Genomic DNA, 18,074 nt, shown 5'->3' on the forward strand with positions numbered 1-18,074 from the left:
ATATAATGAAGATCGCGCTATCAAATAGCGCTAAATTGAATCTAAGTCTTATTTCATGCAGCTGCCTTTATATTATAACATGACTCTTGCTTGACGCAGAAGTTTCGCGAGCGGTTTCCGACGAATTTGTGGGAATTCGAAGACTTGTCTAGTGCGTAGTAAGAAATTATTCGCATCGCGATCGAAGCAACGAGATTTACGTTCTATATAATTATTTTAACTACTATAATTACGTTCTGTATAATTATGTGTAATTTATCTACGAGAATCAAGATAAAAATATTAAATTATAAAATATAACAACGACACACAATTATGTAATTACTTTTGTGAATGCTATTTCATCAGAATTCATCAGTTTTATCAGCAACTGTACACTTTAAAAACGTATTGTAACTCCCTAAATTAATATTATATATTTATTTAATATTTTATATTGTAATCGATAAGAACAAGCTTATGGGAAAATAAGATTACTGCAAATTATTCTGCAAAGTTATTCTATTTTAGATAGAATATTTGTGATACTGTCGATATATTTTCACATTCACGAGTAACCATTTTTAAAACGTTTCAACATTGTAAGCTAACATGATCAGATATTTTATTACTCTAGAGCACTCTAATTTTTTTTCTCATACTTTCTTACAATATTATTACACCCCAGATACATATCTGTCAAATAGAATTGCTTTTAAAACGAAATCGCAACCTGCGATCCATTTGATACACGTTTTTATGTATTAAATTTATCATATCATAAAAGATAACATTACATAACTTCTATCTTTTAAATAAAATATAAGTTTTCAGTATTTAATACATACAAACTCATAATCCAAGCATAACATGAGCCGGTGCAAATAGATATTCCTTCCGGCAATGCCGAAAATGGAAACGGCCCGGGCTTCCATTAGCTCCCACCGACACGAGGGCCTCTAATAAACACCGTAATCCTCCATTTCCTCGGCTTGCGTGCTTCCGCCGCCTGAGCATGTCTCGCGGGATCCTTCTTGCGTAATCCAGCAGTAGAAGGTGGAAGGCGCCGCCAAGCAAGGCCGGCAAGAACACGAGCACGGCGCGGCGGAGCGGGCATTTCCGAGCAAAACACCCGGTTCGGCAATTTGTCAGAGGGTGATTAATTGGCGAGCCGCCACCGCCGCTCGCCCTCTCGTACCGACCTTCCAACTGGCTGGCGACGAAGGCGGCACTGGTACCGCCGCACTGGTTGGAATTTATGCAGCGAATTCTCGTCGGATAGATACTGCGCCATCACATAGACGCTCCGACTGCAGCAAAATCCACCAGACGAATGCAGTTTGTGATTGTGGGTAAAAAGAGCAACCGCACATGTCGCACATATCCGGTATAATAATCATATATCAGCGCGCGTAAGAGAATAACGATATCCGTTCAGATTCTGACGGTGCTGATAACGTTAAAATTTACTCGTGAATGAGAATACACATCAAGTAACTAATTGTAAAATCGTAATTTTTCAAGAGATTTATTTGTACAACGGATTTTTCCTCATGAATTTTATTTGCTTTCGTTAATAATATAATATAAACCAATAAGTATAAAATTACATGGAATTGAAATTATGAATTTTTTTAGAAAAGATACTGTTACCAATTATAGAATTATACTATTAATAAAATAATTCCAGAAAATAATTGTATTGTAGTCACGAAAAAAAAAAGATATAAGGTTACAATATCCTTTATTCATATTGGCAATATTTTATATATGTTATATATAGTTTAATTCTCTATTGTTTCATAATTTTATATACTCTCGTTCGAAAAATTTTACTTTCGGACAATAATATGTTTGCGCTAAAACTGATAATCTAGATATATGTAATGCAGAAAAAGATTGCGCCGTATCGAAGAGAAAAACTGTATGCGCTGCAAAACAAGTAGTGAACAAGCTGGACAGCGGTGAATTGTGATCATGGCCGGAGAATGCCTCAAGGACCGTCCGTGAGTGGGTGTTCCGAGTGTCGCCCATACATTTCGCGAGGGTGCACGGGGGTGTAACGAGATGTCGTAACTCGCATCGCTCGGACCAACTTCGGCTGCCATTGTGGTTGGAAAATTTAACGTTAACCGTTAAGTAAAGATGTTGGATTTGTACAGTAGAGTATCGAATCTTAAATCTATAATCGTAATAAAAAAATCTGCATTCTTTTATCTAATTATATTAACAATATTTAACTGCTACCAGAAAATAGGTGCATTTCTAAAAAAATATCTATAAATAAATATCATAAATATGTATTTTATTCAAAATCGTTTTTAATTTATTTTAAATATTTTTCTTAATTTTTTTATAGTATTTTTTACGATTAGGAAATAGAAAATTGCAAAGGATCGATTATTCATGTCCTGCTTTTAAAATAATGTCGAAGAAAAGTTTCCGCTGGCAATATCGCACGACACACATATACGACTGGATTGCTCTTTTTTATCCAAAACAGCAGGCAGTTTTTCACGTAAACTGTTAGCAAAATTAAATGCATTCCGCTCTTCTGGAAAGTGGTTCACACGAGAGAGCAGCAATTTTTCAGGGTACACAACATCGCGGAGTAAAAATGTATTTCCAAAACGCATTGTATGCAAGAATATTCTTTTTGTCGCGAAAACTCGACGAAAGTTTTTGTTACATTTTTCAAGAAAATAACCATTCATGCGTCGTCGTTACGAAATTACTCACAAATCCGCCTTCGCTTCATGGCAATAAAGTACCGCGATAAGCTGTAAGTCAGATGGTTTCCATTTTATCACGGATAGTAAGAGATACGAAGAGCGCCCGAGAGAAAGTTTATCTACGTACTACTGGAGCTTAGCCCATTGCCCGATTTAGTTTGGCAATGAAATTGACAGGATGATGCATTTAAACGACGAATGCGCGAGTACGCGCGGTATCGCGAGTTAATTGACATAATTATTTATAAACGTAATACTGTTTGCAAATAATCTGGAGAAGAAAATCCGCGTAGATATTTAATGTCATCTGAGTGTCAGATGAAATGAAGATACACAATTCTACACGGCTAGATGTAATGTTATATAGTATCCGTCGATTTGTTTAATCCTACTGATCATGATCTGAAGAGTCCTTTCACGAAGCTGCAATTGTACGTCGTGTTGCAACAAAAAGCCATTAATTTACAATATAAATTATATTAATAAAAATTACACATCGTGCGATACTAAAAAACTAAAATTGGAAAACAATAGTAGAGTAACTTTAGATCGTGTCTGTGCGTATTAGGAGAACTTAGATTCGATGAATTCGCGTGTGAACATGAACAGGTTGGAGGACAGCCGGATATACGCTACTTGTTGGACGAAAACCCAACGATGGCGAAGCAACAGGGAGTGCGTACAACGTCACTCTCCCTGGGAGTAATTTGCGAATATTTTACGACTCCCCAAAGCCATAAATGCAACCGACCATGTATATTTGCATCGTGTCTGCCGCGGATATTAGCTCCCGGTACCGTGTATGCTCCCCCGAGGTCAAAAGACGTAGAGATAGCCGGGTGATGAATGTCCCGTCAGCAACGAGGTGGTTTGCTAACCTTTGCGAGAAGAGACGCAATAGTCGTCGTGGCCTCATCTACTGCTACCGCCTCACAGATTGCGTCTTAAATCATTTGGCGAGACGACGGATCACCGGAGATCTCCCGTCTCGGACGATTCGCCTGCGCCCCTTCGTTCGTTTGCCGACACGTTGGTAACGACGAGAAATCACGCGGATTTCATTGGCGAGGATTTTCCCGAGAATTATGAGTAGCAAAAGTTTCAAAGATTCGAATATCATGCAGCTTGAATGACAGAAAGAGATGGATTGAATCTAAATACATTAAAGTGCATGCGTAAAAAAAATTAAATTGCATGGATATATAAATAAAAACCGCGAAATTACGATGAGTTAATTACAATGAATAATATTATACATATATTTTTAAATTTCTCACAGAATTTTGATTACAAACAATTCCAAAATTTTACATTATACGTAAAATTTTCTCTTAACCAGAAATACTTTATATTTAAATTTTAACATGTGAGCACTTGAAAAAATATAAATAATAAAATTCGAATTATATCGAATACAAAAAGATGGAAGACAGAATTTATAAAATGCTGAATTTTGCAGTTTGTTTAATTATTACGCGAAATTATGCGAATACCAGCGTTTCTACGAGGCAATATAAAAAAGATTATTCTTTTCGTTAACAAGTTACATTATTTGCGGCCAATGAATTCCCGCGATTTATTATAGCAATCTTACTAAGAATTGAAGCATTAAAGGAAATTGTGACTAGATCCATGATACCTCTTATAGACAATTATGAAAAATGATATATATGTATATGGCTCCAGAGAGGATAGAAGTAGAATAATATCTATGGATAAAGCGTCAGAACAAGGTGTTTTGCAATTAAAATCGACTTATTTTAACATGACATTATTCCAGTCTATGATATCTTGATTTTTCGGCGTACCGTTATATCTTGTTAATTCATGTAATCTAAGATATATTTGATATTGAAATGATATTATATCTCAAGGGATCTTTCCCTCTATTTGCTTTCAAATATTGTATCTGGAAAAATTCTGTACGAGATATATGTTTGCAAATCCCGACTCAGACTTATTAATCCTTAGACTGATAGACGTTCTAAAATGCGCGTCTATGATAATTATTTATATAATGATAAATGTGCGATTTTTTCCTATTTCGCGCGATAACGTCATATAGCAAAACAGGGAGCAAGTTCGACAACGTCACTGTGCAAAACACGTGCGAGTGACACGCGCGTCGTTATCCCATGGAGATCAAATTAAATGCAACGAACGTCGCCAGAGTCTCTTGGTGTTATTACCGACGTTATCTTATCGTCGAAAGCAAAAGAGAAATGAGACGCGGACGCCCTTTCGACTCTTACGGGCTGACGCGATAAGAAATAACGGGCTCTTCGTTAGGAAGGATAAAGTCGTATGACGGTCGGGTTGAGAAGACGTGGAAGGCAGATAGATAAGCACGGCAGTCGTAATTGGGGATATTCGTGGATGATACTGTTTTTCGGTAGTCCCCGTTTTTCCTCGCTATAATAAATATCGAGCGAGGTTTGTTCTTCTCGCTAGTGGAAATAAAAGAATAATATTTTGGAAAATGAATAATGCATTAATCGCGGTAACTTTTGCAGTAACTTAATCGGGAACAATGTGTTTTTTTCAATATGCGCGGTATCTTTGAATAATTGAACAACAAATGTGTTTCTACATAAACAAAACTGAATGTGGAAACCATACGGAATTAAATAAATTACTTTTGTAATAACACATGTGTGCATGTATCCCTCTTTTATCGGCGTGGCGATTTTATTCTATCGATTGAACAATTTTTTGCTGTATTTACCGCCACACCATTGCAGGAAGCATATCGTATAATAAAAAGTTACGTAAAATAGCTTATACTATTACAAAATTTGAATTGTAAAGTGAGAAACACGGCTTTGTATCCGATATTACTGTGATGTTATCGAGTACTTTTGTAAAACTTGAAATGCGACACGAATATCGTAAAATTCTCTTCGGTTACCGGGACAACAACAAATTTTTCAAGTTGCACAAATGAATGGATCGAGGTCACGCAATACATTAAATCGCCAGCCGCAACGCATGCATTTTTAAACAGATCGAAGAACCCGGTAATGCTTTCCAGTCTGGACTGCCTTCCATTTATCGGAAACGGACGCATTTTCCGGGGCGAAATGGGTTTCAATGCAGGCGACACCGCCGCTATAAATTCTCTTTGTCGCCGAGAAGAGAGAACATTGCGAACGATGGGAATCTTCGCGTTTGGAGAAAAATTGTCGTAATCCCACGATTAGGTAATCCGTTTTTAAATCGCGCCATCTTCCCGCGCGTCTGTCTACGGTGCTGAAATAATTACGATTTGAAATCCGTGCAACTACCCAGTTTAAAGGGATCTCCGGGACTTGCCGAGCAGTAAAGTAATGCCCCATCTGTCTTGATAGCGTCCGTGCGCTGTGAAATGTCAAGCTGCCTGGCGGAAAAACGAAAAGTACCTTTGCGTCCAGCTGTCTGTCTAGCAGCAGCTTTGTGCGTGAGACCGGCTTAAAATATCTAACTCGCTCGCTCAAAGCACGAGAGTTGGAGAAAAGTTCTCGCATTCTTCAGAGCTCTGAGCAATCCCCCCGCGCCCTTAATCGGGCTCGCTCGTAGCTATCGTAGACGAAAAACTGCAACTAAAAATTCTCGATGGAAAGCTTTCTCTCGCGAGAAAGTTTTCTCCGGCGGAAATTGTATCGCGAATTCCGTGAAAATGAAAAGTTTAAAACGATATTACAGGCATTTCTTTATCCTATTCACGCGCGTTTGATCTCACTTGCATTAATAAAATTACAAGCAATATTTTCTGAATAATTTGTTTGCAAAAACAATATTTTATAAAAATATTTCAATATTTGAACAAGAAACCGCAAAACGAAAAATAGTCGTGTATTTTGTACATACTCGAGTTTAGAGTTAGCGATGTGAAAAATACGCATTCGTTCGCGCAACGCCGTTTTCAGAGAATTTAGCCTTCGGCGTCCGGCCTTTGGAAAATTAAATTACTTACTGTCCGATATTGTTTACCAATACTTAAATCGACCGACACGACGAGTACCGACAGTTTAATCTCTCCGCTCCCGCGTCTCCACCCACCGTCTCGCGGAGAAGAAAGGTCAGAAGAACGAAAGCGAGCGACCTTTATCGATTTCAGCGTTTCCCGCGGGAAATCGCGTTCGTTCGGCAAAGAAGAGAACCGGGGCGGATACCGTGGAAGAGGAAGGATATTCGCGACGAACGGCGGTGTACAGAATTTTCCATTATAGCGAATGCAAGTACCTATCCTTATCATAGCGGTGCATATTCCACCGACGAAGACGGCGGCAGCGGCGGCAGAGTCGACGACTATCTCTCGCGAAGTAATGGAAAACAAACAGGGAAAATATCGTCCGTTTACAACACGGCAATATTCCGTGCCTGGCACGCTCCTTAAAGCCGGATTTGCGGATATTCGTGGGGCGTGGCAAAGAGCGTAGCAAAAAGTGTATTTATTAAACTCGTTCCTGCGCGTATCATCCGGACTATGAAGTAGAATAAATCTAAAGTATAACTCTCTAATGCGCTGATCTTTTTACTTGTAGAATAATTTTCGAGTGTATTTCTTCCTTTTATATATATCTTTCAAAATTGATCACAAAACTTTCATACGTAACTTTTACGTAAACTTTTACGTAAAAGTTACTCAAAATAAAATATTTAGTTACATTGCACGATATTGTTCTATTAACTGTAATTAAGATTATTTATCGTAAATGTACTATTTCACGATAGCTTGTGAATTTGCTTGAATTTAAACTTGTAAAACCAGCGACGAGCAAACGCGCAACTTATTAGCAATGTGTATCGAAGTTTTGACAGTTAGCGAATGGCAGAGCGATTACTATTACAAAGAACAACTGCATTGTTTCGCACGATAATGACCCGCGTTTAATGCGCCATTAAAAGTTGTTAACTGTTGTTTCGGACAAACGTCATGTTACATAGATACGATAGGTGTGTAGTTCGACGTTATTGCGTCAATTTATCGTTTTCCGATCTCGAAAAACATTATACAAAGGGTAATTAAATGCTCTTCAATTAGATGGTTTCTTTATGGTAATTATATTTGATTGATCGTGAAATTCTTTACGTTGCTCTTTTTTGTTGAAAACAAAAATTACTCTTTCTCTTAAAAAAAAAATTTTTTTAAATAGTTTTTCTCTCACACATTTTTTAAAGTTTTAACTGTCTAAAGTTGGATAACTCAACCCGAGAAACTATTCAAACTTTTCAAAAAGCAAAATTTTATTGTGTCTTGTTTGTTATTTCCTTTTTTAAAATTGATCGCGGAGAGTAGTCACATATCTCCATTATTGTGAAGGAAATATTATTTCAGTTTTCGAGAATTATTATTATTATCATATATATCAAATGTGTGAACATATTACTATGTAAACATTTTGTATAATAAGCATTTAGCACTCCAATGCATTCGGTAACTACAATTAGAAATACAAAATATTTTTCAATCTTATTCAGAAATAATTTTCAATCAGATAGATATTTTGCGATTAATGAATTTTAATTATCAATGCAACAATAAAATATCCAATATTATAAAATATTAAATTACCAAATATTCGATAAAGCCATAACTAGCATTTTTGTTTCCCCAGTCAGCTGCTATTTCAAATTCAAATGATATAAAAGAATCGTTTTTGTTTTTCGATGGTTGTTCTAATTGAAGTTTAATCAAACATGTTTTTAGTTGATTTAAAAAATATTGTAACGACATATTTACATAGAGAGACAATGTTATATTTTTTAATGATAGATTTTTATTATATCCTAAAAAGAAGTGACTATATAAATAATTTGTTCAATACAAATATGTCAACGAATAACATCAGCAAAAACAAGTATTCAAAAAAAAATTACGACTTTGAAAGCTTTTTTACGCAAGTATTATATAAAAATGATAACCCATATTACAAACATAATATAAGCCACGTTTTTTATTTCGCCTTTTTTTTCAAATATATTTTTAAGTAAGCGAGTTCTCTCCAAAGGTATGTGAGGAAAAATCCCGTTGGAAATAACATACTTACATGACGGTGATTACGTGTAAAGTGCTTTACCGTAGTTGAGTTGGACATAATTGCGACTAATCTCATTCCATCCAAGTAGCTCATTCATTCTATGATAAAGGGAGCGCGATGTATCATAATTAGATTTTTAACGCAATTTCTGCGAATTAAATTTACTGTTGCAGCGATTTTTAACATATTAGTTCGTTTCCAGTTCATTGATAGTATTTTACACATATTAATTTAAAATAAATTCATATAATAGCGCATGCCACATTTAAAAAGAAAAATATATAATACCAGATTTAAAACACATTTTCACAATTTTATATTGTAAACATTTCTAAACAGATTAAATAATTTTTTATAATCGCCAAATGTACTCGTCTAGATAAAATAGAATATAAATATTGCTTGAATTGTATAGGATTAATTGATTGCTGAAGAAACAAGGTATAAGTGAAACATATGAAAATAGAATACAATCTCGATCTTCGATCGTGGAAAGCTGCCGCACATAACGAGTTAATCCAATCGAAGCACCGATGTATGCAATAACGTTTACTTGATCGTACGGGTACTACATATTAGAACGCGTGCACATATATAATATAGGGGAAGTGTACATACTGCACGCGTGTCGACACTCCGCCTATCACGTAGCTTATTACATACACGAAGAGAGAGGTGGATGATACTTCGCTCGATATCACGAAACATTGTTATCCGCGATATAATCCGCTTTTGCCAATATATACGCCAGTGTAAGTAAACTCATATATATAGCTTTATATATTATTTTTTATTATGTATGAAAAAGAGAATTTTTATTTAAATTTTAATTTTTAAATATCAAAAAATACGATATTGTTCTATTAACTGTAATTAAGATTATTTATCGTAAATGTACTATTTCACGATAGCTTGTGAATTTGCTTGAATTTAAACTTGTAAAACCAGCGACGAGCAAACGCGCAACTTATTAGCAATGTGTATCGAAGTTTTGACAGTTGGCGAATGGCAGAGCGATTACTATTACAAAGAACAACTGCATTGTTTCGCACGATAATGACCCGCGTTTAATGCGCCATTAAAAGTTGTTAACTGTTGTTTCGGACAAACGTCATGTTACATAGATACGATAGGTGTGTAGTTCGACGTTATTGCGTCAATTTATCGTTTTCCGATCTCGAAAAACATTATACAAAGGGTAATTAAATGCTCTTCAATTAGATGGTTTCTTTATGGTAATTATATTTGATTGATCGTGAAATTCTTTACGTTGCTCTTTTTTGTTGAAAACAAAAATTACTCTTTCTCTTAAAAAAAAAATTTTTTTAAATAGTTTTTCTCTCACACATTTTTTAAAGTTTTAACTGTCTAAAGTTGGATAACTCAACCCGAGAAACTATTCAAACTTTTCAAAAAGCAAAATTTTATTGTGTCTTGTTTGTTATTTCCTTTTTTAAAATTGATCGCGGAGAGTAGTCACATATCTCCATTATTGTGAAGGAAATATTATTTCAGTTTTCGAGAATTATTATTATTATCATATATATCAAATGTGTGAACATATTACTATGTAAACATTTTGTATAATAAGCATTTAGCACTCCAATGCATTCGGTAACTACAATTAGAAATACAAAATATTTTTCAATCTTATTCAGAAATAATTTTCAATCAGATAGATATTTTGCGATTAATGAATTTTAATTATCAATGCAACAATAAAATATCCAATATTATAAAATATTAAATTACCAAATATTCGATAAAGCCATAACTAGCATTTTTGTTTCCCCAGTCAGCTGCTATTTCAAATTCAAATGATATAAAAGAATCGTTTTTGTTTTTCGATGGTTGTTCTAATTGAAGTTTAATCAAACATGTTTTTAGTTGATTTAAAAAATATTGTAACGACATATTTACATAGAGAGACAATGTTATATTTTTTAATGATAGATTTTTATTATATCCTAAAAAGAAGTGACTATATAAATAATTTGTTCAATACAAATATGTCAACGAATAACATCAGCAAAAACAAGTATTCAAAAAAAAATTACGACTTTGAAAGCTTTTTTACGCAAGTATTATATAAAAATGATAACCCATATTACAAACATAATATAAGCCACGTTTTTTATTTCGCCTTTTTTTTCAAATATATTTTTAAGTAAGCGAGTTCTCTCCAAAGGTATGTGAGGAAAAATCCCGTTGGAAATAACATACTTACATGACGGTGATTACGTGTAAAGTGCTTTACCGTAGTTGAGTTGGACATAATTGCGACTAATCTCATTCCATCCAAGTAGCTCATTCATTCTATGATAAAGGGAGCGCGATGTATCATAATTAGATTTTTAACGCAATTTCTGCGAATTAAATTTACTGTTGCAGCGATTTTTAACATATTAGTTCGTTTCCAGTTCATTGATAGTATTTTACACATATTAATTTAAAATAAATTCATATAATAGCGCATGCCACATTTAAAAAGAAAAATATATAATACCAGATTTAAAACACATTTTCACAATTTTATATTGTAAACATTTCTAAACAGATTAAATAATTTTTTATAATCGCCAAATGTACTCGTCTAGATAAAATAGAATATAAATATTGCTTGAATTGTATAGGATTAATTGATTGCTGAAGAAACAAGGTATAAGTGAAACATATGAAAATAGAATACAATCTCGATCTTCGATCGTGGAAAGCTGCCGCACATAACGAGTTAATCCAATCGAAGCACCGATGTATGCAATAACGTTTACTTGATCGTACGGGTACTACATATTAGAACGCGTGCACATATATAATATAGGGCAAGTGTACATACTGCACGCGTGTCGACACTCCGCCTATCACGTAGCTTATTACATACACGAAGAGAGAGGTGGATGATACTTCGCTCGATATCACGAAACATTGTTATCCGCGATATAATCCGCTTTTGCCAATATATACGCCAGTGTAAGTAAACTCATATATATAGCTTTATATATTATTTTTTATTATGTATGAAAAAGAGAATTTTTATTTAAATTTTAATTTTTAAATATCAAAAAATAACGAGGACACGGTAGAAACGCGTTTGAATTTTTAAAATTTTACTCAACAGCATCCGTACAGAAAGAAAATATGATGTTATATAGGGTGTCGCAGATCCATTCGTTCATAGTATCCCATGTTTCCTATGCGTATCCAAAGAGCGTTGTGTTAGAACGTTTAACGCCGCTTTATACGACGTCGCGCGTGATACGCGGCTCGTTTACGACGCTCCCCCGTGGAGACAAGAATTTCACGGGACGCTTTTCACACATACATGCACAGGGTATCCGTTCACGCGTTGAAATAAACGCGAGGAATGCGCTATATAAACGTCACGTCGTCGTTTGTGCTATGCGTTCAAAAGGAAGCCGAAAGTGCGCGAGTGATGATGATAACAATATCGAAACTTTCCACCTCATATTTATCGTAATGCTATTGTCAATTTGCGTTATTAATGTTCTTCACGGTGTTATTCAAACGAGATTATCTTCGAATTGTCTTTGATTAATTGTATGCCGTACAAAATATTCTCTTGAATGCAGGTTGCGTTAAAAGACATTTTATTAATTTAAGGGAAATCGTTGCTACAATTTAGAAATAAAAACGTATGATTATTATATATACATCTCAATGCAATATTTGATTAATTTTGTAAAATTAAATTGATCATTTTGAGAAATAATATAAATTAATAATTAAATAGCAAAATCTATCAATGTATATAACAATATATTTTCTCGTTTATGTACGTGTGCGTGTTTCACACAAACACACAATTACATTTCAAAAACTAAAAATATAAAAAGGAAAAGAGCAGAAATATATTGGCAAGTATATATAAATACATAGTAATTAAAAATGTCTCTAAAAAGAAATTTAACAAAATATTAATATACTACGCGTATGCATTTCAGTTTTAATAATACTTTAAAATAAATTGTAATTTTGGATTGTAATATTTTTAATAACAAAAATGTTCACTTTTCTTGTTATAAAAAGATCTTTGCTTGTTATAAAGAGGTATTTTCTATTGTTATAGAGAGAGATCCCCGTTCTCAAATATACAATAATAATATACAACGCATCGCTATGAAAATATATTTGACATTCGATACGTTCTTTTTTCGAGAAGCATGTTAATTATGCAAATTTTAATAAACATAAAAAAACAATGACAATAGCGCGTAAAACTAAAAATCTCTACAAACAACAGAGGCTGTTATTTATTCGATTTCTTTATGGAATGACGACAATCACAGATATTTTCATCGTAGCGACGTTACACTAACGATCGAGTCAAGAGCCGAGGCGTACGTGATCGAGGTACAGTATTGTAAGAGCAATCGCTTTACCGACTAAATGTCATGTCTATTGTTCGTCATTGTAACATCGCCGTCGATATGACGTAGCAACGTCGCGCATCCAACGTTGCGGGCGGAGGGTTCGCAATTAGCAATTAAAATTTGCGATTTGACCGATTGATTGGACCCGCGTGATATCCTACGGTCAATCGATTCGCCGATCACAATTACCGGTGCTAATTACGCGATAGTACCGCTGCGCCAGGTATGATTAGCCCTCGTCGTGACGAATTATGCCTATAGACGCTATCGCAATTTTTCCATCGCGTCAATATCATCTCGCGTTATTCTCCGGAGTAAACAGACAAACAAGCGTAGAGATCTCTTTCCGCGACGTCGAACACGTGTCATCTCATCGAAATTATCGATTTCGATGCGTCTACTTTCGAGAAACGTCACGCGATTAACGAGCAACCTGATACGCGCGTATGTAAAAATCGTACATCCAGGATAATGGCCGATTTGATACGGGCTAATACGGGCGCATAACAGACTTTATAACCGTACTCACGTCATTCTGGGCGAAGGTCGGCGTGATTGGCCCGTCGCTGGCTTCCCATTTATCCGCGATGCGGATCGTCTCCGCAGTCTTCTGCTGCACCGATTTCGACTCGTCGAGCAGCGTCAGCTCATAAAACTCCTGGATATCTGCAACAGCCCAGGGAAAAGGAAAAGACGTATTACCATCTGCCAGATCGTACGCATTCGGAGATAAAATCTCGGCGGACCGTATGACCGGTTTCCCGGTCGGCTGCGAGAAATTTCATTTCGTTTCTATCTAGACCTTCGCACGCTACGTGCAAATACCGTGTGATAAATTGACACTCCTCGACTGGGGATTTGATTTATTCCACGTATATCGAGTATGTATCGAGACAAACCTCAAAAAGAAATATAACAGGGCTAATTGGAAAACAATTGGTCGGATATCATATCGTATAATAAGAAAAAAATATACTTGTTAGTTTAATTGATGTATCGTCATTGAAACGAAATATACGTTGCACGGGAGACAAGCGAACTACGGGCTTTCGCACGTAGTTCGGTCGCCGAAGATCTTAACGACCGACGCAGATCTCGAGACGTAAATGTGAGAGCTTCCCGCGCGATAAGGCGGTCACATAATTTTCAATAGTTCCTCTACTCTCGCGTAACTCGAGTGGACCCTCGAGCAGCGCGCCTCGCGCGACGTTGCACTCTCGAATATATATTACCGGCACCAGAGAGGATACGTCGGACGCAGGTCGTCTGGGTCGAAGGAGCCCGTAACTCTCCTTGCCACACAGGATGCTCGCTCAGGGCGAATGGGATAAGACTGGCTCGTGACAACACGAGGCTCGGGAAACGTAAAACATTGAACATTATCTGAATTAAAAGCATGTACTATTTTGAGATTTCCAAAAACTTAATTTTATTATGATCCGCATTCTTCTTGTGTACTTTGACATACGGACATTGAAAAAATTTCAAGAATTGCGGAAGATATATAGATAGAGTGATAGATATGCATGGATTTATTTACCATGACAGATGCATACACACACACACACACACATACACATATATATATATATAAGATGTCTAATAAAAATATTCTCTCTCTAGGATATCTAATATTACCGATTCTTTTAGTCGTATTTGAATTAAAATATTCTTAAAGAAAAATCGATATCTTTTCTTGTCTGCAAGAGAGTTATGCGAATAATTGTTCGGAAAATATTAATGACGAAAACTTTTACATCTTAAATCTCTTTTGTTTGTACCAAGGAGATCGGAAACCGCACAGATTTGCGCAGAAGATTCAATCTTCCTCTTAAGAAAAACGCCAGAGCTACATCTATGCGGTTTAATTTCTTCCCCGCAGACTGCATAATATCTCCAAGAGTTAAAGTAAGTTTCAGCATAATCTGTAATTTTCTACGTTTATTGTGGCGAGCATCACTCTCAATTTCTTTGCTGGGCGCACGAGTGTAGTGTCTTGCGCGTGTGGTAGTCGTTAATGAATTGAAATTATGGTTAGTGCTTTGAGGCATTGCTCCCGAGAGCATCGCATATTAATTGCTCCCGCGTGAGCAATTTCTAAAGGTAATTTCCAAGTTACATCATTACAGCACCTATGTATTTCGCGCAATACCGAGCTCTCTGTAATTGCGCTCGTTAGTCGGTCAAGCGGGCTAAGTTTCTCCGTCCTTTCCGCCAAGATAATGCGGCTGCTTTTACTCTCTCTCAAAAAAAAAAAAAAAAAAAAAAAAAAGGGAAAGAAATACCGACATCCTTGCCACCTGTAATAAATGATCAAAGCAATAAGCATGGTACAACAAGTAATAAAAAAAATTCTTGTACAGCTTTACAACGCAATTCCCATATTTCCATTATTCTATATTTCTTTATATCTATTATCGATAGAAAAATCTTGAAACAATTATTATTCGAATTATGTAATTAGATAGTTTGCTGCAGAATCGGCAGCATCTTCGATAAAATCTGCAATTATTGGAATTATATCGAAAGCTGATGAGAAATTATTATATATTTTATTTTTTAATTTTCATAACCTGTAATTTTACGTCGAAGAAATAAATTCATTTCGCCACATCTCGGCTCTCATTTCCATATTCCAACGATAATTTTAAAACTACACACGCATGCGCGAGTTCACCTAGTCCGTCTAGTCGCTCTAACATCTTGAAAATATATTTTTCCCTTTTGCCTCAAGGTACGTGTATGAATACACGAAAAATTTCTAGATAAAAAAAGCTGTACAGAAAAATATATTTTTTTCGCGCGTCAGTCGAGAGAAAATTCAGAGATTTCATTTTCGTGAATTTGCTCTAACTTGTGCGTTCCCTCTTCTCCTCTGATGCCGCAGCAGCTTACATCGCGAAAGTAATTTGTCTCATGCGAGACAATTTCAAAATGTTGTCAGTATCGTGGAAGACCTCGCTTCATTTCGTGAAGCTTTCACGAATACTTTCTAGCAAAGTTCGAATAGATGTTGGAATAATGCCACACGATTTTCTCGAACTATCAATAAGAGAAAGTTGCAAATCTTCGATATTTGCAAGAGCGTTTCGCTTTTCATCTTTGCAACGCAAACATTTCGCATGCCGCAAAGCTGTTATTCGCAGCGCCGGCCGGCGTCGTCTCGAGAGTGTTATTGCATTATAAATTTTCAAAAGGCGTTCTGATTTTATCGCGATAAAAATGTACATCAATCCCATTCAAGCTCTCTCGGCGGCGGCGCGGACGGCCCCCTATTCACGATTCCCGCGACGAATGGTACCCTGTCTAAATATAACCCGACGCATTTCTCACGTGGAATGCAAGAAATATCGGAGACTTATTTCAATTCCCCTCTCCACCTCCCTCAGTGTTGGTGCGCGACGTTGACGTCGGTATGTGAAACGCGCGTGGAATTCTTTCCGATGACGGGTATACGGCGCCTTTCCCATTGAATGCAGGCGCCATCGTGACGAAACATATCTGACGTTTCGCGCTCCGTGCGAAAGGAAAAGGTTCGAACGTTACTGCGAGAGAGAGACTGCCGCGTTCGTAAGCGCGTAAGAGGATTTATGTCTTAATCTCGAAATATATAAAATGCGCGGTAAGATAGAAATATAGTATATAAAGTCTCGCCAATCTTTCAACTCGCGATTATATTTTTTAAGAAAATAAAGGCAACCTGTATTTTACGTAGCATTGATAAAAAGCATTACAGTGATAAAACGTTTTAAAAAATTGTTCTCATAAATGAAGATACACGTGAAACATCATTTTCTTGTTTGCGTGCAGTCTTGAAGTATTCTGTTGTTATATCATTAGAAATGCCTTTGCATTGCATATAGTGATAATTGATTGCAAAGCAATCATCATCATTGTATCGGCAATTTTCAATATTTAAGTCAAGCTTGTGAAATGCAACTGTTATTCTTGCGAAACGTCAATTCGAGCGATCGCATCTCGTTACAATGAAACAAATGGAAATAGAAGAAAACATACAGCTAACGTGATTAAAATGTACTCCGAAGCGACAAAATACGTGATTTAGTATCTCCCACAATTTATTTTATATTTCCGCGTTTTCCGTCCCTCCTATTTCTTTAGTACGTGGCTGCCAACTACGAAGTGCGAGCGATGAAAAAAGTTGCAACTGCGCAACGTCCAGGGAAAATATCGCTAGTCCGGCTTTTCGTTAATTTTCCGCCGTTTCGCCTGCCTTCCCCGTTCTACTCTTCTAACCGCAACATCATACATTAATTTTTTTATCCTCTTTTGCGGAATTACGAGTACAGTGTTTTATTACATATTACGGCGTTGCATTAAAAAATTTGTGTCTTTTACGATAGTACAATGCAAAAAAGGTTACGAGAAAATATGCAAGATTAAATTTACCTGGTTCTGGTTGACATCGAGTTTTTTAAAATATGCTTTGACAGTTGGAATATTTTTGAATACTAATACGCTTCGCGTTTGACGAATGTGTTTTGTTTGATTTATCAAATAAATGTAATGACATGTAGAAGTTCGCTTAGCATTAGCTTAGAATTTCCGTCGGAATACAATGTAACCGACGCCATCGCGGCTCTTACTAGGCCAACGGCTGGAATTGCAATTAGAGACGCGGCCGTATCGATAATCGATGCACGACGTTGATGGGCACGGAATAATAATTAGATTATTGGTACTTAAATCCGATTCGTGACATACACAATCACAATATAGCTGCATCAATATCATAATTGGGCCGCAATGTTGATATTCCACTTATGTCATGTTTATATATATATTATGACGACGTTGAAATAATAATTAGATTATTGGTACTTAAATCCGATTCGTGACATACACAATCACAATATAGCTGCATCAATATCATAATTGTCATAATTGGTTGATATTCCACTTATGTCATGTTTATATATATATTATATACA

At 35.8% G+C, this 18,074-nt stretch overlaps 1 protein-coding gene across 13 annotated transcripts in view; it reads right to left on the bottom strand.

Moving 5' to 3' along the window:
* Positions 1-18,074, bottom strand: part of LOC115246207 (disks large 1 tumor suppressor protein) — a 496,657-nt gene that overhangs the window by 253,872 nt on the left and 224,711 nt on the right. For all 13 annotated transcript variants that reach the window (XM_029824882.1, XM_029824884.1, XM_029824886.1 and 10 more), the window contains one exon: positions 13,652-13,788. In XM_029824882.1, the coding sequence (XP_029680742.1) occupies positions 13,652-13,788 (137 nt within the window). The remainder of the gene's footprint in view (positions 1-13,651; positions 13,789-18,074) is intronic.

The sequence above is a fragment of the Formica exsecta genome, unplaced genomic scaffold (genome assembly GCF_003651465.1).
Source record: "Formica exsecta isolate Colony F162 unplaced genomic scaffold, ASM365146v1 scaffold140, whole genome shotgun sequence".
Classification (NCBI taxonomy): Eukaryota; Metazoa; Arthropoda; class Insecta; order Hymenoptera; family Formicidae; genus Formica; species Formica exsecta.